Genomic DNA, 23,810 nt, shown 5'->3' on the forward strand with positions numbered 1-23,810 from the left:
TCATAATCATATGATGGTTTTTGGACCTCGAACCCCACATATTAATCAATCTTTTTGATGCAAAAGAAACACTGTCTTCTGTCCTTTCTGTGAATATGTTGCAATTTCCTTAACGCATGCGTGGTGCTTGTTTTCGCGATAATATTGCGACATCTTATTTTCTTCTTTCAGCAATCACTGCACTTCCTCGCATTTTGAATGATGGTGTGACACTTAGGAGCGCAATCGTCCTATCATAGTCAGGTATCGACCCACCCAATAAGCGTTGCTGTTTATTTGCGTGCAAACACTTGCTGCTTCTTAGTCAGTGAAAGCGTCGTGTGAAGTTGCGCAACATCCAGATCTGTTTCGTTGGTCTCCACTTTTCGCTTCTCTGATGTTTGATGTAGGGGCCAAGCTCGTGAAGCAGGGTCTTTGCGAGGCTTCTATGCACTTGAAATCATGTAGGAAAGATAGTCCTCGAAAAGGGTAGGCGAGCGTGCAGTCAGGAATAAGTTTTCTGATGTGAAACGCAGGCACATAGTCTTCATTGCACATGTGTCTGCTGCATACAACTGTTGATGCAGACTTTTCGTTGATGATGAGGTTGTCTCTCGCAATATGCTTTTGTCGCTTGCCGCACAGCTCAGTATTGTTTGGGAATTCGTGAGAAGGAACACCCGGTGGTTTTCCCGAACGGGGCTTGCAATACGGGAAACACGGTGAAAGAGCGGCTGTGACTGAACACAGCAATAAACCTTCACACAGCTAAAATATATTCATGTGCGTAATGCACGAACTGAAGGTTGTGCGACTGCCTTCTCGGCTCAAAAAAATTACTGTAGGCTGAACACTGACAAAGCACCGAATGAAATGGAGCCGGGGTACGTAAATGCCAGAATAAAGCAGCCACATTACAGATAAAAGGCAATTCACCACAATCTGCTTGTAGCAATAAGCCACAAGGGAATTTACAGATTTTTCAGAAAAACAGCTGCTTACTTGCCGAAAAGTGGTAATGTTGTCAATTTCTTTTTCTGAACATGTTCTACGAATTGGAAAGATAGTGCAGAACTCACTTGCACTAGGGGCAAGCGGCTTGTGATTCCAGGATCCACTGTAGCTCATGTGGCTTTTCTTTTTCAGCCAGACTTGAAGGCTTGTGTGGTGAAATAGGAAAATAAACATTAGTGGGATTACTTTGATTTCATGCTGACTTTCTAATGCTTCTTTGGCAACATTTATGGGAGACTGATTATGATTAATTCTAGAATGTGGTGCTCAGATTTACCAGTTTGATTTGATTTTTTCCACAAATTCTAGTATAATAATTACATAGCTCATTTCACAGCACATTTCGTATAACTAGCCACCTTTTTATTTATTTGTGTCCTGAAATATGCTTCGTTCTCTGTGAAATATAAATTGTAATATTTACGACATGTTTCGCCATGCTTTGAACTCCGATTGGTGTATGGCAAATTTTCTATTTGCTCCTAAAACACCAATACCTGCTCCAAAGTATGCTCCAAATGTGAAAAGTTGCTTCCATCACTGTGTGTGTGTGTGTGTGTGTGTGTGTGTGTGTGTGTGTGTGTGTGTGTTGTATTAGTAGCTCAAAAAGTACTCGCCTCTTTGGGAAAATGTAAATGGGGCAGACGTGCAGATGTTGAAATGTCATCTTTCTTCTACTTTCAACAATGTATTAATTGCGTGTTCTTTTTTGTGCGTGATTTTTTGTGGTGATTGAAGAAAGCCCGCGAAATATTAAAAATAACACATGACTGTGCTCACCCCCGGAAAAGAAAGTGCCCTCAAATAATCTACTGGAAGCAACCCCTTTTAACTTCTTCCGTTGCAAGAGACAGCGTTTTGCATATTGGCAAGAGTACAAGTTGGGTGCTAACAACATGTGTCGCAGTTTTGCAGGGATTCCTTCTGCTTCATGTCGCTATCAGCATTCAAATCACTGCTCTGATTACAGTGATAACAGCTGAAGATGGGGGGGGGGGGGAGTGTTCAAGGGAATCAAGTGGCAGATAGTGTGATCCCTATATTTTTTTCTTTTTACATTTCCTCGATTGCGACTGGCTATCTCAAAGTGAGCCTTTTCTTGTTACATTTTCTGGGTTGCTACTGGCTATCTCAAAGTGAGCTTGTTTGAGGGCGCTTCTTTCTGATGCATGCAGTGGTCTTGTCACGGGCTATTTTTCGTATTTTGCAGGCTTTCTTAGCAGAAAAAAATGAGCATGCAGTTAGAACGTTGTAGAAAATAGATCAGAAACATCTAGTTCTAAAATGCACACATCTGCCTCATTGACATTTTGATAATTAGGTCAGTACTTTTTGAGTTACACGTATGAGTATTACTAATTATTTGTCATTAATGGAGAAATTAGTAGCAGCTACTGCAGTACACTGGGAACCATATGCACTAGCTTTGCTTCACGTAATGCCATTTCTCTTTTTTAAACCGCTCTTCACGTTAATTGGGACGCCCTGTATATATTAAGAGGTGAAGTTCTGGGGGTATGGTACGTATAACAACAAATTACATGTGGGTACGTGTACGAGAGAGCAATACTTTAATGTCTAATTAAAAGTATTGCTTTCTCATTCGTGTACCCGTTTTTACTTTTTCTTTGAGAATTGCTCAAATTATGCTAGTAAATGCAGTATTTCAGTAAAGTAGCAGACATGACACTGGATAAGGAGGACATCATCTACAAAAAAAAAAAGTTGGGCAATGAGGACAGTCCTGGTTTTTTTTTCTCATCTATGCATGTGTGGCAATGGTCTGTGGGGCCCCTCAAGCCCTTTGTCGGCTTGTGGGGGTGCGAGTCCCTTGTTAAAGACCAGACAGCAATGATTGGCCTGCCCATAGTGCCCCCGTGCCCTTCCAATGGCACTGGTGGTCTCTCCGCTTGCTACATTATATTTGCTAATTCAAGGGGGAGGTGGGGCGAGCTTTGTTTTCACTGTAGAAAAAATTCAGTTAGGCTATGGTAGTAGATGCGTAAAAGTGGATGAAGAATCTGCCATTCCATTAGTGGGATCTTAACCCACAACCTTAGAATGCCTTGTCATGTGCTATACCTCTTTTGGGCTGCTGCTTTAGTAGAGGCCGGTACAACAAGCACAGCCCAGAATTGCATGTGGGGATCACTTTCTTTTCTGAAAGAGGTGGTCGGTACGGCTATACTACTGTGAAACAGCAGGAAATATGGGGACACAAGAAGACGCTGATGCTACTTCTTGTCCTTCCAGCAAGGACAGTGGTGTGGTGGGCGAGGAGGGTGCAGCTGGTGAGAATGCCGCTGAGGACGCCAAGGAGATGACCCTGGACGAGTACAAACGGGAGCAGGAGCAGAAGCGGTCTCGCGCCAGCTTTAACATCCGCAAGCCAGGTGAGGGTGGTGAGGAAAAGGCCGAGTGGAAGAAGATGTACGTCCTCAAGAAGAAGATCTCTGACGAGGACGGTGAAGAAGAGGAAGAGGAGGAAAGTGAGGTGGGCACTGCTTTGTTTCTATTCTGAGTATGTACTACAGTTGACTCCCGATAATTAGAAGTCAACAACTGGTCCCATCAGTTTTGCATTCTCGCCTACGGGAATTAAATGCTCGATGATTCCAAACATTCATAATTGGACAGTGCACAATTCCTTCAAATAAATTTTTAGTTGTTAGACCAGCGCTTGTCCTGTTTTTTTGTGGGATTGCTTTTGTGTGCTGTTCAATTATGGACATGTTCCAATTTGCCCGCTTTTCAGTTCTACAGATAATTCTAAGTTAAAAGATCGTAATGTTTGTTGATTCAAAGTTATTTCTGATTCAAGAGCGTCGAGGCAACCGTAGTTTTTTCAGTGAGGAATTTTTCATGTGCCAAAGCAGCTGCAGGAACGCTTTGTTGCCACCATTGCCACTTCCCGCAGTGCCACAGCTCATGAAGCGGCCATTTACTTTCGTGAACACCGGGGCATCGCGTTGATCGCATCGGCCAACTAGGTCTCGTTCTTTCGTTGTGATGTGCCGAGGGGTGGTCGAATGCTTCAGCTGTGATTGTTTGCAGAAAAAAACAGCGTCAACTTCGTGTGGAGCGGCCACTTTCTCCAAGCGATGCAAAAATCTTTGAAAATCTCTATTCTCTGTGGCTAACTCCTCGCACGTCCAACAACATGCCGACGAAGCGGTCGCACTGTTCAGGGCCGTAATCACTGCAGTTGGCGAGCGCGACACATCAGGCGCACTTGAGCACGAGACACCAACACCAGCCTCACTTGTGACGGTGGAGTCCTGCACCGATGGTGTAGCAATCTTGACGTTGCGATAAGCATCGATGCAGTCGTCTTGAAGAGACGAAGCAGAAGCTACATAGCATCTATGCGACTGTCGCCCGTGCATTGGCGCGGCAATGAGCTTTACCATGCCTACGAGCTTCATCTGACATTTTCTTGAACTGAACACGTGCCGAGCCCCGAACTTTGTTCTGCCCGTTGTTAGTGTCAGCACAACAATTGGCATCTCATGCACAAAGTGAAGCATTGATGAGCACACCTGAGAACCGACAGTGATGGAAACTGGACACTCAAAAACTTCTAGCATTGCAAGCACCAGAGCAGACAACAAGCCAGCGCATACAGTGAAATTTCGATATAACGAACTTCAGGGGACCGCAGAAGTTTGTTCGCTAATTTTAAAGGTAATTTTAGTGAAGCTCAAAAATGAACCATAAGTACTTATTTTTAACCGACCAAAACAACTTACCTTTACAACGATAGGTTCTTGAGCTCGTTTTTTCACAAGAAAAAATAAGCAAGTTTTTCACAAGAAAAAATAAGCAAAAATAAGACTGCGGGCAGGAACGACGCGCAAGCGCACTCTTGGTGACGTGCTTCTTCGCAAGGAATGTACCACATCACTCGCTAGCTCCTCTGAATATTGTACGGGCATTTTACGCATCGGTAGCGGACAACACAGTCAAGCTCGTCACCCCCCCCCCCCCCCTCACTGCCAAGGATCGCTCGGAACAGCGGCTAGCAGTTTCGCGCGTAGTCATTCGAAAATGCGATGCCAAGTGCAGTGCGTGCCGATTTTTTGTCTTCGTAGTTACACATTTCGCGCATCGTCATCGAACGCCACCGGCAAGTGCATTTACGCGCCGGCTGCACTGTCCACGCGGCCGCGCACCCCACGGTCATATGGAGTGCTGTCAGTAAGCTTTTGTGATGCGATTCAGACGTGCTTGGAGCCGTGCTTGATATCGCCACGAACGTCTATGAATGTGCCGAGGTTAATGAATTGCTGTAGATTAGTTTCCGCGACCGGCTGTAAGATGATGCATTTCACGGCTAGAGCGGCGAAAGAGCATGTGTGAATCAGGGGCTCGAATTTATATATGGCCGTTTCGTGTCATTAACTATACTGCTAGAAATTCCCGTGCCACCAGTCTTCTGCCCATAACTTTGTTATTTAGAAGGAAGGCATAGGCCGTCATGATGTGATCTATTTTTCTGATGCAATAAACTTCTCTCCTAATAAAAAAAAGTTCAGTGAATATTTGTAATCAAGTACTTAATTATGCTAATCACAACTTCAGCACAAAAAAAGTATGTGTAATAATTTCAGTATATGGTTTTATTCAATTACAATCTTTTCTGTCATACCTTTCACACCACTCCTTCATACAAAGAACTTGGTTTGAAATCCATACTTGTTCTTTGTAACTCATGAAAAGGAGTAAATCATGAAAAGAAGTCAAATATCACAAGACAAACCTGAGATCACAATTTTTAGGTGTCTTAGAGACGTAAAGAAAAGTTGAAACTTTAAACGCAGCTTTCTCAATTCTGTTTTTTTTTTTTTTTTTACATTATGCTCAGCCCCTCCACATGGTTCAATGAAGAAATAATTTGTTTCTCGTAAAGTAATCGTGGTATCGCTTCAAAATCTTTATGGAAGCACTGTGAGGTTATTTTTAGTGTCTGTACCAATTTTCATCAATATTCAACGAGAAACAAAAAAGTTCATTGAAAAAAGTCTGTCGAAAACTTCGACAGGCTTTTTCTCACAAGTGTGTTTTGGACATTGCGCATTGCTCGTCGAAAGAGTAGCACGAGAAGGACTGGACCGATTTTGATTCTGTTTTTTTTTTTTTCCTGAATCCCTGAACACTGCTTGTGAGTACAGCAATCTTCAATTTCTGTTTTGTGGCCATGTTATTTTTCTAAACGATGATTTGTCCGTGCCATTGTTTCTGACATTGTGTGTCGGCAGCCATGATGATCTCTAAAAAAAAAAAAGAACTTATTAAAAAATTCCGAGTGTCATATCCTATAGCTTTCTTTTGAGTAAAGATCAACACCATTCGCAGCTTCCTGGCATGTTTTGTTGCAGCGCTAGGCTTTCCACGAGCAGACCATGTAATTGGATCGTGTAGCATTAATTTATGTAACTTGAGAACTACTGAAGCTATCATGATGAAACTGCATATTTCCCTATTCTAGACACTTATGAGTATGCATGCCAAATTTCATTGCTGTAGGTCAACAAATAAAAAAGTTTTTTTTTCAAAGCCACCTCCCCCCTTAAGCTTGCTCAAATTCGATTGAAAATATGACCAAATGACTATTTGAACAAGCCTGGACTAATACTTATTTTCTGCACTCCCAGTTTTTGCACTCCCAGACAAGGTTTCCTTTTCATTGCGTTTTCCTTCTGCTAAATATAGATCTGTGTATAGATGAAAGGTTTGGGTTTCATGGCACTCTGGAAAAGCTCATCCACCCCTGACCCCCCCCTCCCCCATTTTTGAAGCGAAGCAGCTCTTTGACTAGCCTGTCGAACGCCGTTCCTCCGTACGAACGTGTTGCAGTTGTTAGCACAGTCCCAAGTAAGTCATGCTGCTGCTGCACGTTGTTGTCATGCTCCCCTCGCAGTGCGCACTTTCGTCACTCTCCCACGCCTGCCGCGCGCTGCCTTGGCGCACACAGCTGCCACCTCGTCTGTTCATCCGCAACACCGCCGACTCGCCAGGTTTACGCGCAGTAAACCTGACGCATGCCTAATGTATGCATTGAAACATGTCTGCACGTGTCACCTACAAGACCTACATTGGCCATCGCTTCAGACGAATCTTCCAGCTCTCACCGCAACACTCACGTTAGGGCCGTTCAACCCGTGATGCCACCTGTGCACAATGTTGCTGCTTCGCATCCCATTGGGGTTCCCTTTGGGAAGATGTTACTTTTTTCTTTTTTTGCTCTTTTGTAAGCTTGTCCCTCCCAAGGTACACTCCAAGGCTTGGAGGCCGGCACAGTGGCCTCCTTGTCCAAGCCTTGTGGGAGCACATTGAAAGGCCTGTGTGTGTAGGGAGGTTAGCTTCACACTTTGGCTGCCTCCCAAGGGTAAAGCAGGCACACTGCTTGCTATGTGGGGCAACAAGTGCCAGTGGCATAGGGCTCTTGCAGGTCAGTTCAAAATAATAAGGGGATCAGAAAGTGTACAGTTAGATACAACCTTCGAAATGGGCTGACTGGGCTAGTTGGTTGTGCATACTTGAGGTTAACAGTGCGAAAAAAAAAAAAACACACGGCGGACAGTAAAAAGACAGGACAAGCGCTGACTTCCAACTGAAATTTTATTGACAAGAGTGAATAGAAAAAACAGCCAAAAAAGAGACAGATGCGAAGATACGAAATATCAACACTGAGCCAGTTACCGCGACCCTCGCACCCTAACAAACATAACTCTCTTTCTGACAGAGCAACTGATAGCTTGCTTTGCATGCGTTCCTTTCAAGCGCCATCTGAACAGCCTCATAGATTATTATACGCTCGTGCTCTGATTTAATGTTACCTAGAACTGTTGCCCCTTTGAACTGCAGAGTGCACCCTTACGTGTAGCGTGAGGAAACCATCTTTGCCATTACCAAGGTTATTGGAGGGTTCCCGTTAGCGTTCATTTAGGCATCTGCCTATCTGGCCCACATAACATGCACTGCAAGACAATGGGATCCTGTACACAATGTTTAGCGCACAGTCTACAAACTGTGTCCTGTGCCACGGTATTAGAACTATTTTAGGTGAATTGACGGCACTTCCGGAGGGAAGAACTTCTGTCCCTGTTTTGCGGAGAGGGCCCGAGATGGGGCCACAACGACCGTGGCTCAGGCGCAGGTCGTGAAAGCAACTCAAGGACAAAAAAAAAAGAACTTGTGCCTTCGTTTAATAAGTGCAAAAGTAAATAAATTAATAAAAGAGGCAAACAATTACATTTTCACGATACGGCAAAGATAGCCGCAGAAAATTTTTTATAATTAAAATGATGAAATTGGAGAGGTTCGTGCCATTATCGTGGCACTGGCTACTCATTTTTTTCTTAGTAGACAAGATATGTGGAATGTTCAATTCACCACATCGAAGGTTCGCATCGGAGCATATGTTTTCGCATTCACAAACGTCAGATCGTGAATTCAAACATGCGATGGTAAAATCCCGTGTAATTATGACAAAAGTTTGTTCTTGGTTAAAGCAATGTTCACGTTGTAGTTAAGACAAGAATAACTTATTAATCGAAGTCTAGCAGTAGAAAACCATAATTTCGATTTTTGTCGCGGCGGTCGCACTTTGATGCAGGCCCGAGTGCTGTGTGATGAAAAGCGTGTGAACTTGAGCTTCTTGGTGCATATTTAAAGTGAAAAAAAAAAACTGCACAAAACACGGGACAGACGAAACATTATTCGGTAATGCCAGTGCACGTTACAAAACACCACGCTGTCGAGAATTCTGGAGCCTTTCACTATGGCGTGCCTCATATTTTTATCGTGGTTTCAGGGCATAACACCGCAGGTTTTCTCATTGTCAACAAGCATGGTTCTCGCTTTGGTAGAGGAGGATGGCACATGTAGATCTGTAGAGATTTTTTAAAGCAAAGGAACAACTCTCAACTCTAAGACGGCACATCTTATTACAGAGATGTAAATACATTCATATTTGAGGGGGGACATGGGTCTTTAAAATTTTTTTTTCTGTTTGTGGCTCAATCGTGACCAAACCTCACCATCTTGGACAGTTTTTCATGCTGATTTCAAATATGTAATTGTTTCTGAAATAGCTTCAGTGGATAAAAAGATATTAACATCTGTAATTTAATTAATTAGGCACTTCATTGGGGGCTTTTTGGCAACTTAATCAAGCCAGATCCAAAAAATAAATGCATAGCCCCAATGCTGAGGGCTTTCTGTATGGGGTGATGCTATTTTTATTAGTTTTTAGGCATTATATAGATAAGAAAACAGACCAGCACTTACAATGGATATTCTGTTCAATTTTCGCTCATTACTATCCATAATTGTAAATAACAGTACGCTTCTAGAGTAATCAAAATAGCATCACCCCATAGGTAATGTTATTACAAATAAAATGATACCAAGTTTGTCATTCTCAATCAACAGTAACAAGAAAAACCCCTAAGGTTTAGTGTGGTGCACAAAAACATCGAACTAAAAAAAACGTATTTAAAGTTTCTAATAACTGTAACTTTTGCTAAAGTGAAGCTAGAGCAATAAAAATAGCACCGTTGTATAGCTCTACATTATGTGAGTATGGCTGTACCAAATGTGTCAATGCACCTTCCAAATATTTGCCAGAGCTCATTTAAAAACTGTGTACTGGCTGTTGAATCAGTATAAGGAACCCAGTCTACAACTTTGTGGCTGTTCTAGTGCACTGAAAACCAAAGGAAGACACATGTTATATATAAGAACATCGCCCTTTTTACATAAAACACCATTTCAAGTAAACCACACATTTTTGTCCCAGACATCCTTACAATTCTACAGCATCTCCGGCGTTCTTGGCGGCGCGCAGGCCGCTCCCTTCTGCCGCACATTCCTTGCTCGCTTTCGTTTCCTGCCGAAAGCTTGACGAGTGTTCTTCTTCAGGCGAGCTTCCCAAGCCATGCCGGCGAAATGCAGAAAGACGTATACGTCGGCGACGTCAGTACACGAGCAGGTAGCAGACGAGATAACACGCACGAGAGCAGGCGCCGACTGCGCAAAACCAAACAAACAAAAAAAAGAGCGAGCAACCGTGGCTGCGCCGGGGCGCGCGCGCGCGCGCTCTAGCCAATCAGCGGTCCGGCAGACGGCTTCGCAAAACGGGGGAGGGCAGTCGTTGTGTTGGAGCTACGCCATATTGAGAGCCCGCAAAACGCGCACAAAGGAACCAGCTTCAAAACAAGCCCAAGATGGCGCCGATCCGCTGGCGGTGCGCGCGGGAAGTTCGAACAAATTTTCTGTTTTGCGGGTTGTTTTGCGACTCCCGTGATGGTTTGAAAATAGATTTTAACCTATTTTCTTATCGAATTTAGCGTTAATAATTTGAGGAGAGGTGCTTATAGGTTCAAAGATTCGAAAAGTGCGTTTTTCTCAAAATCTATTTTTTGGCCATTTTTTACTTTTCTAAGACCCGCGTCCCCGCTTAAACGGCCACAAACAGAAAAGGACAGCACTTCAACTAAAAAGGAAACCAGCTAGTATTGAAGACGCATGTGAAAATAAAGCGATGCATTTTGACTTCGAGGTAGCAACTTTTGAAGCTTGTTAGCCTCATTCGTTTGCAATATTGGCGCAAACGCACTCCTTCATAATGGTAGGGCACTTGTGCCATTATTCATGTTTGCTTTATGTTCCTTTCATATAAATGAGAGGTTGTAGTTATCTAACACAAATTCAATAGTCAAATCATACACTTCCTTATCGCTGCCATGCTTCCGAAATTTTCGCTCACCTTTCAAATGTTCAAGTAGCGTGGCATTAGGGTGCATAAGTCCTCTTGTCTTCAAAACTACAAGAGCTGATGCAACTCTTAACATAAATGTCCCAGTCAGTCCAAGCTTGCACTTAGAATAATTTGTATTTTTTAGTTTTCAGCTAAGAAACCTGCATACATAACAAGTTAAGCAGTCAGTAACGCTGTCTGATCCAGTCATCGAGTTAAATACATTGTTGCACTCAACCTCCTTGAAAGCTGATGTTAAATCACGCAAGCTAAGGAGTCGTCGCTGTTCACTAGAAAGTAATGGGCAGTTCCTGTACTTGGGTGGCTTTAAAAAGACTGGATATCATGCTGTATAGTTGCAAGACTGTCGGCAAGCAAGGGTGTTCATTTTGGCCTCCAGCTTGGCATTACACAACTTTTCCACACCTTCGTTAAACTTTGCAGCTAACACATATTTGAAGTCTCATTTCTTTAACAAGTAGCTTGACAGCTGAATCGTAGACTGAATAGTCACTCGCAAGCCCTCAGCAGTGATTCCCGAAAACAAAAAATGTGAGGATTAATTCATCCTGGCTTCACTTCTTCCCAATTATTGAGTCATTGTGGAAAGAAATCTAGCACTTCAAAATTTTTTCCGTCTAATCATAGACCTTCCTAAGGGGGTGCGATTCATGGCCATCAAAAATGTTATTAATTCGCGCAGTGAAATTGACTTTTTCCATGCATGTGTTGTAGCCAGATTCGCACTGGGGCTCGATACACTTCTTTCCCATTTCACGACTTCCTCACATGAACAGCATGGACTTTCATCACGCACACGCAAGAAAACAAACACAAAAACAAGAGTGCAATATGACAACTGCTTTGTCTGAACAACACCGTGTGTGGTCTGAACGAGGCCCGCTCGCCACTCTCATGACTGTGAGCCACGTGACTGCTTCTGCCATGTCTCGGCGCGGTGGAGTGAAGGAAGCAAAGTTGAGCGTGTGGCATAGCACAGCGGTGGCGCTCCGTCACACCAGAACACAGCGAGCTCGGTGCTTGCTGCCATATTTAAAAGCGCATGGCGCCATCTGTTGCAAGCACTGCAAAGCAACACACTTAACTGCCACGCGAGCAGACGCTCTGTAGATCAAACGCAAAACTTCACAACCCGAGTCCGGCTGTAAGCATGTTTCGCGCTGTTCCTGAGCTGGAATTTTACACTGATTTCGTGTGAAACGTCAAGGCGACCTTCCTCGACAGGCTGGAATGTCAGCAGCACGTGCATTTCAGACTACGGAAGCAGCTTCATCAGGTATGTATGACAGTCGAGTCCAGATATATACTGTTAAACCTCGTTAAAACAAGACGGGCTATAACGAAATAATGGATATAACGAGCAAATCCTAATTCCCCTTGAAAGTCCCCATACAATCCAATGTATTCAAAACCTCGTTTTAACGAGGCAAAATTTGCCTGTTATGGGATATAACGAACAAATTTTGTTAGGAAGTAAAATTTTGAGCCGATGTCACAACAGTGCACAACGCAAATTTGAGACGGCGCGCAACGCGAGAACTGTATTTAGCAGTTCAAAACTCCCGCAACGCGCGCAAAGCAGACGGCACGCGTTGTTTCCGGAGGAGAGGTTGCTGCACGTGCGCAGCTTAACTACCACCGACAGCGGAGCGCTCCGCGAGCGGGTCGCCCTTTTCTTTTCATTTGTGTCTTCTTTATATTCTCCCTGTCCCCTTTCTCATGGCGCTGAGGCACGCTTTCTAATCTTACATACCCCCTTCCCCTTGAGTAACCGGTTCCTAGAGGGCAGCGCAAAAGAGCGCCCCCATCTGCCCCTTCCTCTTCACAGTCACTTTCTCTGCAAGTGTTGTCGCTCGCCGACGTGAGCCGCGTTGCTTTTGCGTGCGTGTTTCTTCTCTTTTTCGACCGCTTCCGCCTTATCTTTTATCGTGCTGCGCTCGTGATTCCAGCAACATGAATGCGCCAGGCGGGAAGTGAAAGCGCATAACGCTAGATCAGAAGGCGGCTATGATAAGAGCCGTCGAATCGGGGACCAAGAAAGGCAACGTGGCAAGAGACTTTGGCGTATTGACGAAAACACTGTCAATCATCTTGAGCAAGCAGGAGTCCATCATCGACGCTGTTGCACGTGGCGTGAAAGGAAGCGCTAAGAGGATGAGGGGACCTGCCTTTGAAGCAGTCGAAAGGGCCGTTTTTAAATGGTTCTCGGACACGCGGGTCGTGAATCTGCCGGTGAGCGGCGCCTTGCTGCAAAGAAAAGCATCATGGGCTATGACAACTTCGTAGCAAATTCGGGTTGGCTCCAACGCTTCAAGGAGCGCCACGACATTGTCGGGAGAGCGGTCTGCGACGAATCGCAATTTGTCGACGAAGCAGAGGCTACCAAGTGGGCGAAAGAAAACATCGTGCGGCTGCTAGAAAAATACAGCGCGGAGGATATTTTTAACGCGGACGAAACCGCTCTCTTTTTCAAGATGTTGCCGCAGAAGACATTAGCCCTCAAAGGCGAGCCGTGTCATGGAGCCGTGCCATGGCGGCTCAAAGGCGAGCCGTGCCTCCAGCTCATTCACATTCCTGCTGTGCGATTCGGTTCTTTGGTCACAGCAGCCTGCTTTTTGCCTTCCAGTTGCCGAAGAATATTCATTGTCTTGCTTAGCGAAAACTGCTTCCGCTTCTTCGTCGCAAGCAGAGATGAACTCATTTGTAGTATCACCGAAAAAAGATGAACACTGCAGAAAAAATAAGGCTTCCAAAGAAAAACCCGTAGTATCACGGCTGTCATCGCCTCTTTCGAAGAACAAAAGTGCTAAAAAAGAAAATTCCTCGCGTTTCCTTTTTTGCTCTCTCGCTGTGTTAGGTTTTCTGCGCCCATGTTTCCTGCTCTGCAACTACCACTCTGTCTCGCTGACCTTGCCCTCCCGTATTGCCCTCGCCTTTGCGCCCGCTTGTAAACCTGCAGTGTCAGCGTTTCAACAAGAAAAAAAAAAAGAAAAGAAAGTCGCGCTTTCGTGTTTTGTTTTTGTCCTTCCACAGGGTTTCACGTCTTTTGATAAGCAAGGCGTTCGTTCGCTTTGGCTTGTGCTTGCGTGCTGCGCCGGTGGTCGCGACGGATTTCAGAACATAAGTTCGTAGTACTGAGGCTTTGTTAATATAATGCGGAACTAAATTAACGCTCGTTATTCTGAAAGGTTCAGTATTCTGGAATACGTAGTAGTGAAATAATGTTACTTTGAAACTATTAGCAGTCGGCACGGGATTTTTTAAAAGTTTATGTGGGGTTCGTTCTACTGAGATTTCACTGTACAGGGCGAACAGATGCGTCATCGCTTGCAGCAGCCAATGGGAGCCGCGTGGTCCCCCACTCCTTTGAGATGCGCGCACTTCCTCTGGTCGCGGCGTTTCATCCGAGCTGCAAGAGATATGAAAACATGGAGCCCCCCCAGTCATAAGCGATTCCCGCCTTGGCCATGCTGCTGTTGGCGGGGGTAACGACAAAAAATTGCAAGAATTCATGAGCGAAACAAATAAGACAAGACGGCGGCACTAGGCCGCGTGGTTGGGAAATTACGAGCGCATGTAGTTGAGATATTTTCAGCGCTCACTTGGCGCACGCATGCAGCTGCGGCTTGTTAGATAATTTATTTCATATACTTTCACAATGAATTAGAAATAGTTATATACAAAACAGATAGTTTGAGACATACTACCTGAATATGTGGTTTTCAAAAAATATACTTTTTTGTGACTTTTCGGTTTTTAAATGGCCTTTAAGGGGGGACGCGGCTTTGGGATCGCGAAAAATGGCAAAAAAAATCGATTTTTTTGAAACTCAAGTTTTCAGTTTCTGGAACCCTTTTTCTATCTAGTTCCAAAATATTTACACTGAAAACCGCGCAGAAGTGCTTCGGAAAATTTGTTTCACCCACCTAGGTAGGGAAAATTTTTTTGGAAATGGCGAGAAAACGGCATTTTTCAAAAAATTTTAGCTTCGCGATGCTTGGGCCGGGAGCTGGCTTCTTGGGCTCATCGGAAAGAGCATTTCTCCGTGTTTAACTTTCCCGTCTCGGCTGGCTCCTCCCTTTAACAACAAGCGAGCAAAAAGCAATTGTTTGAAGGTCGTTTTGAGCCCTTGATTGGCCGTGGCCGCCATGTTGCCTCAGCTCGCCTCGCCTCGCCATTGGCCCGATGCTCGCTCCGGGAGATCGTCGTCTGTGTCGCGAGGACATGACTCTCGAAAATCGCCACTTCGTGATGTGTTCACGGCTTGGTAATCACTTGAGATATAACCAAGCTTTAGTTACGAGCAGTAAGCGGATGCGCGATCAGGTTACGAGCTGGAGCGCAGTCTACGAGCGCCGCGCGTCATTGGAGTCGTCTTTAGCCCTAACTCCGCCGACTGCGGGCAGGAACAACGCGCTAGCGCATTCGTGGCGACGTGCTTTTTCGCAAGCAACGAAGCTGAAAGCGGCGGCACGATCTGATTACTACGAGTGGCCGCACTGGGTGCACAATCAGATTACTACGAGCGGGCGCGCGGCGGTCTAAGAGTGCGGCGCGTCTTCGGAGTCGTCTTTAGGCCTAACTCCGCTGACAGCGATACTGCAGGCAGAAACGACGCGCAAGCGCACTCTTAGCGACGTGCTTCTTCGCAAGGAATGTACCACATCACTCGTTTCGCTAGCTCCTCTGAATCACATACAGGCATTTTACACATCGGCAGCGGACAACACAGTGAAGCTCATCACCCCCCCCCCCCCCCCCACCCTTCACTGCCAAGGATCGCTCGGAACAGCGGCTAGCAGTTTCGCGCGTCGTCATTCGAAAATGCGATGCCAAGTGCAGTGCGTGCCGATTTTTTGTCTTCGTAGTCGCTCATTTTGCGCATTGTCATCGAACGCCGCCGGCAAGTGCATCACATGCCGGCTGCACTGTCCACGCTGCGGCGCACCCCACGGTCCATATATGGAGTGCTGTCAATAAGCTTTCGTGATGCGATTCAGACGTGCTTGGAGGCGTGCTTGATATCGCCATGAACGTCTATGAATGTTCCGAGGTTAATGAATTGCTGTAGTAGAGTTTCCGCCACCGGCTGTGTGATGATGCGTTTTACAGCAAGAGCGGCGAAAGAGCATGTATGAATAAGGCGTACGAATATTTATATGCCCGTTTTGTATCATTAATTATAGTGCTAGAAATTCCCGTGCCACCAGTCTTCTGCCCATAACTTTGTTATTGAGAAAGAAGGCATAGGCTGTCATGGTGTGAGCCATTTTTCTGGTGCAATAAACCTCTCTCCAAATAAAAAAAGTTCAGTGAATATTTGTAATCAAGTACTTAATTATGCTAATTACAACTTCAGCACAAAAAAGTATGTGTAATAATTTCAGTATATGGTTTTATTCAATTACAATCTTTTCTGTCATACCTATCACACCACTCCTTCAAAGAACTTGGTTTGAAATCCATACTTGTTCTTTGTAACTCATGAAAAGGAGTAAATCGTGAAAAGAAGTCAAATATCACAAGACAAACCTGAGATCACAATTTTCAGGTGTCTTAGAGACATAAAGAAAAGTTGAAACTTTAAAAGCAGCTTTCTCAATACTTTTTTTTTTTTTTGACATTATGCTTAGCCCCTCCACATGGTTCAATGAAGAAATAATTTGTTTCTCGTAAAGTATTTGTGGTACCGCTTCAACATTTTTATGAAAGCAATGTGAGGTCATTCTTTATGTCGGTGCCAATTTTCATCAATATCCAACGAGAAACAAAAAAGTTCATTGAAAAAAGCCTGTCGAAAACTTCGACAGGTTTTTTCTCACAAGTGTGTTTTGGACATTGTGCATTGCTCGTGGAAAGAGTAGCACGGCAATGATAGGACTGATTTTGATTCCGTTTTTTTTTTCCCTGACTCTCTGAACACTGCTTGTGGGTACAGCAATCTTCAATTTCTGTTTTATGGCCCTGTTATTTTTCTCGACGATGATTTGTTCGTGCCACTGTTTCTGACAATGTCTGTCGGCAGCCATGATGATCTCTAAAAAAAAAAAAGAGAACTTATTAAAAAATTCTGAGAGTGTCATACCCTGTAGCTTTCTTTTGAGTAAAGATCAACACCATTCGCACCTTCCTTGCATGTTTTGTTGCAGCGCTAGGCTTTCCACGAGCAGACCATGTAATTGTATCGTGCAGCATTATGCAACTTGAGAACTACTGAAGCTATCATGATGAAACTGCATATTTCCCTTTTCGAGACACTTATGAGTATGCATGCCAAATTTCATTGCTGTAGGTCAACAAATAAAAAAAGTTTTTTTTTTTCAATACCACCTTCCCCCTTAAGGGGGGACGCTGCACTTCGGGACCGAAAATCAGCCAAAAAATCGAGTTTTCGTGGACCTTCTTTTCGCGTTCCCGACATCATTGCGCACCTATTTACAAAATTTCATAGCCGAATACCATCAACTTTTGTCGTTATTCAACTTAAAAAACCGAAAACGGGCGTCCTGCTCTTTAAATTGAGGGCGAATAGCGCAGGTTTCGGCTCTACGATACGCGGGAACTACGCGCTCGATCGGCGCCATTTTGGTCTTGTTTGAAAGCACGCGTTTTCAGCTGTTTTTTTTTTTTTTTTTTTTATTCAGTAAGCAACATTGAGCGCTTCCCCGGCTCGAAAAACGGGGCCTCAAAGACGAAGAGCCGCGCTCACTGCCATTGGCTAAACGGCGCACGTGACTTAAATGGCGCTTTCCGGTTGGCTGGAAGCTCGCGGCTTGCGCCTGCATACGCGACCCGACGCCATTTTGAAAGGGTTACCGCTTTGACGCCTCGAAATCGGCAGAGCACTCTGAAGCTTCTGATCGTATCGCCACGCCTAGAAACGCAAAAAAGTATCGGACCGTGCACGCATTTGGTCGCAGGAAACGCAAAGGTCGTGGGAGAAAGTCTACGAAGTCATCAGAGCCCTTGGTTGACTCCGACGAACGATGTGTCGACGCTCCGCGGCCGTTCAGCGATGGTGCGACCGAGCGCGTTGCCTCCGACGACGATGACGGTGAAGCGAACTCCGGACGACTACGAATTGACGCCAAGGTGGTGACAAACGCCGAAGTTGAAGAAAATCATGCCCGGGAGAAAGCGACGCTCGACCGGCTTTCATCGGCGTCAGCAACTGCACGGAAAATTGACTTTTTCACCGCGAGTTGTAGCGAGGCAACCGCACAGGACTCGGACCACGCTGCTCCTTATCTGCTTATGCATCTAGATATCCTAAGTGCTATAATGGGTGCCTTGTGTTGCAAAGCCTGCCACGGACCGGCTACGATCGTCAGAGGGGATCGGGACTACGGACTTGCCGTGAAAGTGCTAGTGCAGTGTGAAAGGTGCGGCGAGATCGCGAATGAATGGACTTCGCCCCGCGCGAACGGCACGAAAACGTGCAATCCGTTTGAAGTAAATCTTCTCGCTTCGAGGGCGATGGTGGCTACCGGCAACGGCCAAACGAAAATGAACGATATTTTCGCAACAATGGGCATCTCACACCGCGGTATGCACCACAAGACGTTTCAGCGGCATTTGAAGAACACGCGGGCACCCGCTGCAACGCGAGCGGCTGAGTCCGCTATGAGCGAATGTGCGGAAAAGGTTAGAACAATTTATGATGACTTGTGCTTCGGCCACTGGGGCAATATTGCCGCTAGCTACGCCGGCACGTGGAAGACGCGAGGCCATTCTTCCCACATCGGCGTGGGCACAGTTATCGAATTATTTAGTGGCTACGTGTTGGACTACGTCGTTCTTTCCAACTTTTGCCTAGGCTGCGAGGTGGGCCCAAAGCCTAGTAGTGAGGGCTATCAAGAATGGAAGGCTAACCACAAATGCCAAAAAATACGAACAGCAAAGCGGGGCAAATGGAAGTGGAGGCGGCTCTAATTCTATTTCAGAGGTCGCTTGAACGCCATGGCCTGCACTACACAACTATGCTGTCTGATGGAGACTCTAGGACATTTTGCGCCATACAAGACGCCAAGGTGTATGGTTACATTGACGTGCAGAAGAAAGACTGTATTAATCATGTACAGAAACGGATGGGCACCGCATTGAGAAACCTGGTGCAGAAACAAAAGTGCGATGGGAAAAGAGGCCTTGGTGGGAAAGGCAGGCTCACAGGTGAGCTGATCACCAGGCTGAGCACATATTATGGCCGGGCTCTGAAATCGCATGAAGGTGACGTGGGCGAGATGCAAAAGGCTGTGATGGCCACATACCGCCACGTCACCTCCACTGATGAATGCTCGGACCACAGTCTGTGCCCAGCTGGTGAAACTTCATGGTGTCGGCACAATGCCGCAAAAGCAAAGGGTGAGCCCGACCCCAGGCATGCCTACAATCTACCGAAAGACGTGGCAGAGGCATTACTACCGGTTTATACCCGGCTTTCGGAAAGAGCCCTGCTTCAGAGGTGCGAACACGGCAAAACGCAGAACTCCAACGAGAGCCTACATTCGGTAATCTGGAGTTTGGCCCCCAAGGAGCACCATGCGTCCCTGTTCGCTGTTTAAGCAGCTGTTGCAGAAGCAGTGCTGCGCTTCAACACGGGCAATTTGAATTCTGCAACGGCAATCTTGGGTGAAATGGACATGAATGCAACAAGTACTGGTGCCAGGAGAGCGAGAGAAAAAGACCACCGTCGCAGCATTGTCTCCAACAAGAAAAGAACAGCCTCATTGGAACTCCGGAAGCCAGTGAAGAGGAGGCATGAGCACAGAATGCATTCAGACTATGCTTCTGGTGCGTTTTGAGGTTGTCTTGTTGCATCTTCTGCAATAAAAATGTGTGCCCACGTTTTTTCTCGATTTCTCAAAACGACAATTTTCATGTGCTTCCCATTATGCCGGAGCAATATCTCTTGTTCTATCTGGGTTATCATTACGATTTCTTTTTTGTTTCGAAGATAAATGCAAGGGATGTGTCGTAAAGTAAGTTTTATTGTAATAATTTTTGGAGAAAATTCTCTAAATGGATCTTTTGTTTCAAGTGTAGATCGGGAAATTTTTCATGTCATATTCAACATCCCACAACTTTGCTTCGAAATAGCCCAGAACAATGATTTATACTTTATTGCACACTGTGAACATACCGGATTGGTTCTATAGGTTGCACATCAATATCCAAGTTACAGTTAATTAGCTAATTAGGCCTTAATTGAAAAGTCGCAGTTCATTATATTTCTAAAACTAATTGTCACAGCAAAAAAAGAATTAGATTTTTGAAATCAGCAGTAAAATCTACATAGGCTCTCCAAATTTGACTGAGGTACTCGCAAAAATAAAAGTTTTTGGAAGGTGTAGCATCCCCCCTTAAGGTGCTTGCCTATCGCACTAAAATGTGAATGCCCTACAGAAAACAAGCTAGCATGAATGTCTGCGGGAAACTTCAGCAGATGGCTGGCTGAACTGCACAAGCTAAAGAGCACAAATGCCGTGCTACGACATGCCAAGATTGGTGGCGCTAATGCCGATATAGATAATGCCGAGAAGTTAAAGATAAAATCCTGCTTTAACCTTTAGTTGGCGGCTGTATAAACACTATCCACTTCATGAACACGAAGAAAAATAAAAAAAATGTATCTAGTGATGGGGACGTGTTGAGGTGGTTCCATACCCTTGCGTCATCTACGCCTGGATGCTCTCATACGAGCACGCATCTTAAAAGCATTGGTTGTGGAAAGTGGCGGTGTGGCTATTACAAGGATCATTTTTATTGTATAGTGTGTACTTCGAAAAACTTACATTCATGTATACTGAATGTCTGTCCACCTTGCGTCTTGAATAATAAGCTGCTCAAATTCATATTGCAGTGTCTTGGCCATAACTACCTGTTATTTGGGCGGAAGGGAAAGAGGGAAAGACTGCCATGATGAGGGCCGCTCTTTCTTAGGATCCAGTAAATATGATTCAAGGATCAAATGCAATAAAGAGGGCTAGTTGTGTTAGTGATAGCATCAATACAAGAAAGCTTGTAAATTGTAACAGTATATGGTCTAATCAGATTATAATTTACTTTCTGTCATGTCTGTTACACCAGTTCGTACAGAAAAATTTGGTTTGAAATCCATGCAAGATGTTTTTTGTAGTCAGAAAAGGACTCATTGAATTCTGCAATTCATTAAGAGCGACATGTGCTATTTTTTAGAGCTTTCTTGTGCTTACTATGAATGCCTAAGCTTGCACAAAAATGCATTGACTTTTTAAATGCATGGTCTGCACAAAATTAACTGTATGAGCCATAAAAAACTAACATCAGATTTGAAAAGTGGAGCTTGAACTCTATAACTGATGAAAGTTTCATTGAGCTGTCACAAATATTTGAAGAAAAAGTTTCTCGAGGAACATCCCCCCTTAAAAGTACAGGCCCACGGAAGCAGTGACTTATTGCAACTTGTGGGGAGATCAGTATTCATAAGTGATTTGTCACTGCATTCGGTTGAGCTGAGCAGTACATGTATGCATCGCATGCAGTAATCATCGCATGCAGTAATCATGTGGTGCTTCTTCTTGCATCTCAGCAGTGTCGTGCATGTACCATAAGCTGTAACGATGTCTCAAATATACTGCTCGACTCTTGCAGGACGAAGATGAGTACATGCGTCGCGGTCGGCAGCGCCAGGTAGTCGACATTGAGATCAATTTTGCCGATCAACGGCGGGGCCGTGGGGGTCGCGGAGGCCGGGGCATGGGTCGCGGAGGCCCGGGCCGAGGCAGCTTCGGCGGGGGACCTCGTGGACCACCCCGTGAAGGAGGCGAGCGGCCACCACGAGGCGGATATCGTGGCGGTGGTGCCGGTGCTGGGGGCGAACCACCCAAGCAGTCTGCACCCAAGGTGGACGACTGGAACGACTTCCCTTCGCTCGTGGCCGCCTGAGCTGGCATCTTGTGCGCCACTTGCTCCACGAGCAATTGCCTGGAGGTTGTTTTGTGTGTGGCTACACTATGGACTTCCCCCTCCTTTGCCTTGTTTTTCATGCGTGTGTGCTGTGAGAGCCCTGCTATCCCAACTTGGGAGGAAGTTGCCATGCCCGCTCTTCTCCTTGAAGGACTATGGACATGTGTGCGTGGCGGCAGCAAGAACGTCCGAGGTGCCACTTCTCCCTCATATGATCATGCCTGTCTGCCTTGCTGCTTTTCAAAAAGTTGATCTTGTTTCCATTTTGTAATTGTGAAGTGGCTTGTTCGTGTGTGAAGACCCTTGTCAAAACTCAAGGCCCATGGCTGCTGTGAAACAGTTCTTAGGTTGTCCTCTCCTTGAATGGGCTTTTTTTTTCTGCTGATGGGTTGAGTGGTTGCCTATGGCCAAGACAAGTGTAGTACAAATTCTATATTTTTTTTCCCTAAAGGCAAGTTCCACCCAGCACTTCGTTCATAATGGGATATTTTTCTTCGTCCACTCAAGATGTGATGGTTTCAAAATTTTTTCTTGCTCACCCGATTTTGAATGTCAGATAATCATTATTTTTCTTTGTTGGCTTGTGGATCTTAGCCACAGTGTGATGTTAATCTCTAAGGCGTTGATTGTTGAAACAAAATTGTGCTTAGTAGTAGCACATTGAATGCCTTTGGTTAGTGTGCTGTTCAGGCATGCTGTCATGCCACTTCAGTGTTGATCTTATTGTGGGTATCGCCTAACAACTCCACAGAAGTGCTGGTCGTGTGGTATGTATGGTAATGTTGTAGGCCGTCGTTGCTGGCCAACAGCAGTACTTCTCGAGGTGTTCATGGTGTTTGGAGCTTGTCCGTCCCACAAAATTCTGCGCTGTCTTGATTTCTGCAGTAAGCAAAGTAGCCCACACTTCAGCTCCCGACAATGGTTCCGGTCGGCAAGCTGTACTGCAGCAGCGGGGTGTCTTTTGCAGAGCAATCCTCCAGGCTTGCATTAGTGGTGCGTGAACCTCACTTCTCCACTACTGTTAAATGATGTGACACGAACACGTAGACCTTCAGTTTCACTGTTGTGTGCTCGCACATGGCTGGTGATGAATCACATTGTTTATTTTTTTTTTGCCCATCAACCTCGAAATTTCGGTTTACAATTTACAATGGAAAGGTTGAAGAAGTCGCACGACATGTGTGCATGTGTTGTTCGTGTAGCAAGACCTCTTTATTTTTGCACCTGTACAACCTATTTCACAAGCTCGAAGTGTAATTTTATGCACATGCCTAGTAATGAAGATAGGAGTGCTGAGGTCGCAGACACTTGTGCATCATTTGTAGAGGCTTCGTAAAATTGCCACAAAATAGCGTTGGACTGCTTTGAGAGAAGTGGTTAATGTAAGCATACAAAGTCTACATATATACAAGAGAAGCTGTATGTATGGTGTGAAAAATAGAAGTGCAAGGCAGGAAACAAGAAGGCATGGTGTGTGTGTGTGTGTCTCTGGTTGCCATGTAGCCTTGTATTTTTTCTGGGGCACTTGAGGGGGCTTTTTTTTTCTCTACCCTACAGGGTTGCAACTGATGGGGAATCATGTCGTTGAATAAACGTCATAGACAGTTACATATGGTGGCAGTGTGATTTCTTTAGTGTTGCAATACTGCAGGCCACAACTCTCTGCTATGGTGAGGAATTATTCCCCCACACCTTGCTTACCAGCATTGCCATTCGAGGAGCAACAACGCCCAGAGCCTGCAGCAGGACTGTTTTAGGTTTGACCAGCACTGTTGCGTGGCATTTAGTAATGCTGTGAAGATTGTGCATCCCAGTTTGTCAAGTCGGCTGTATCAAATCTGGGATAGTGTGCATTGCTAGCTGCAGAAAGTCAAGTCCCTAGGCCTAACTAGAAAATCTGTGTAAGCAAATCTGCAACATCAATTTTCTTTTGGTGCGTGGTTCACATCTTTTTGTTTTATAGATGAGTGATACTGCTGCTGTGACAGCCTAGGCGAGGGTTCTTGGCTTTTTCAACGCATTCACCCACTGCTAGGGGTTTCTGCCGTCCCAGCTTGAACCTTACGATTGTTTCATCTCGTGACGTAAA

General features: G+C 45.1%; 1 protein-coding gene across 1 annotated transcript in view; it reads left to right on the top strand.

Annotated features, from left to right (window-relative positions):
* The window catches only part of LOC119180980 (uncharacterized), a 78,940-nt gene extending 55,611 nt beyond the window's left edge, over positions 1–23,329 (top strand). Inside the window, exons 6-7 of the mRNA XM_037432133.2 lie at positions 3,247–3,487; positions 21,407–23,329. Coding sequence (XP_037288030.2) covers positions 3,247–3,487; positions 21,407–21,700 — 535 coding nt within the window. The 3' untranslated portion in view covers positions 21,701–23,329. The remainder of the gene's footprint in view (positions 1–3,246; positions 3,488–21,406) is intronic.
* Positions 23,330–23,810: the final 481 nt, after the last annotated feature.

Source organism: Rhipicephalus microplus, unplaced genomic scaffold (genome assembly GCF_043290135.1).
Source record: "Rhipicephalus microplus isolate Deutch F79 unplaced genomic scaffold, USDA_Rmic scaffold_14, whole genome shotgun sequence".
Taxonomy (NCBI): Eukaryota; Metazoa; Arthropoda; class Arachnida; order Ixodida; family Ixodidae; genus Rhipicephalus; species Rhipicephalus microplus.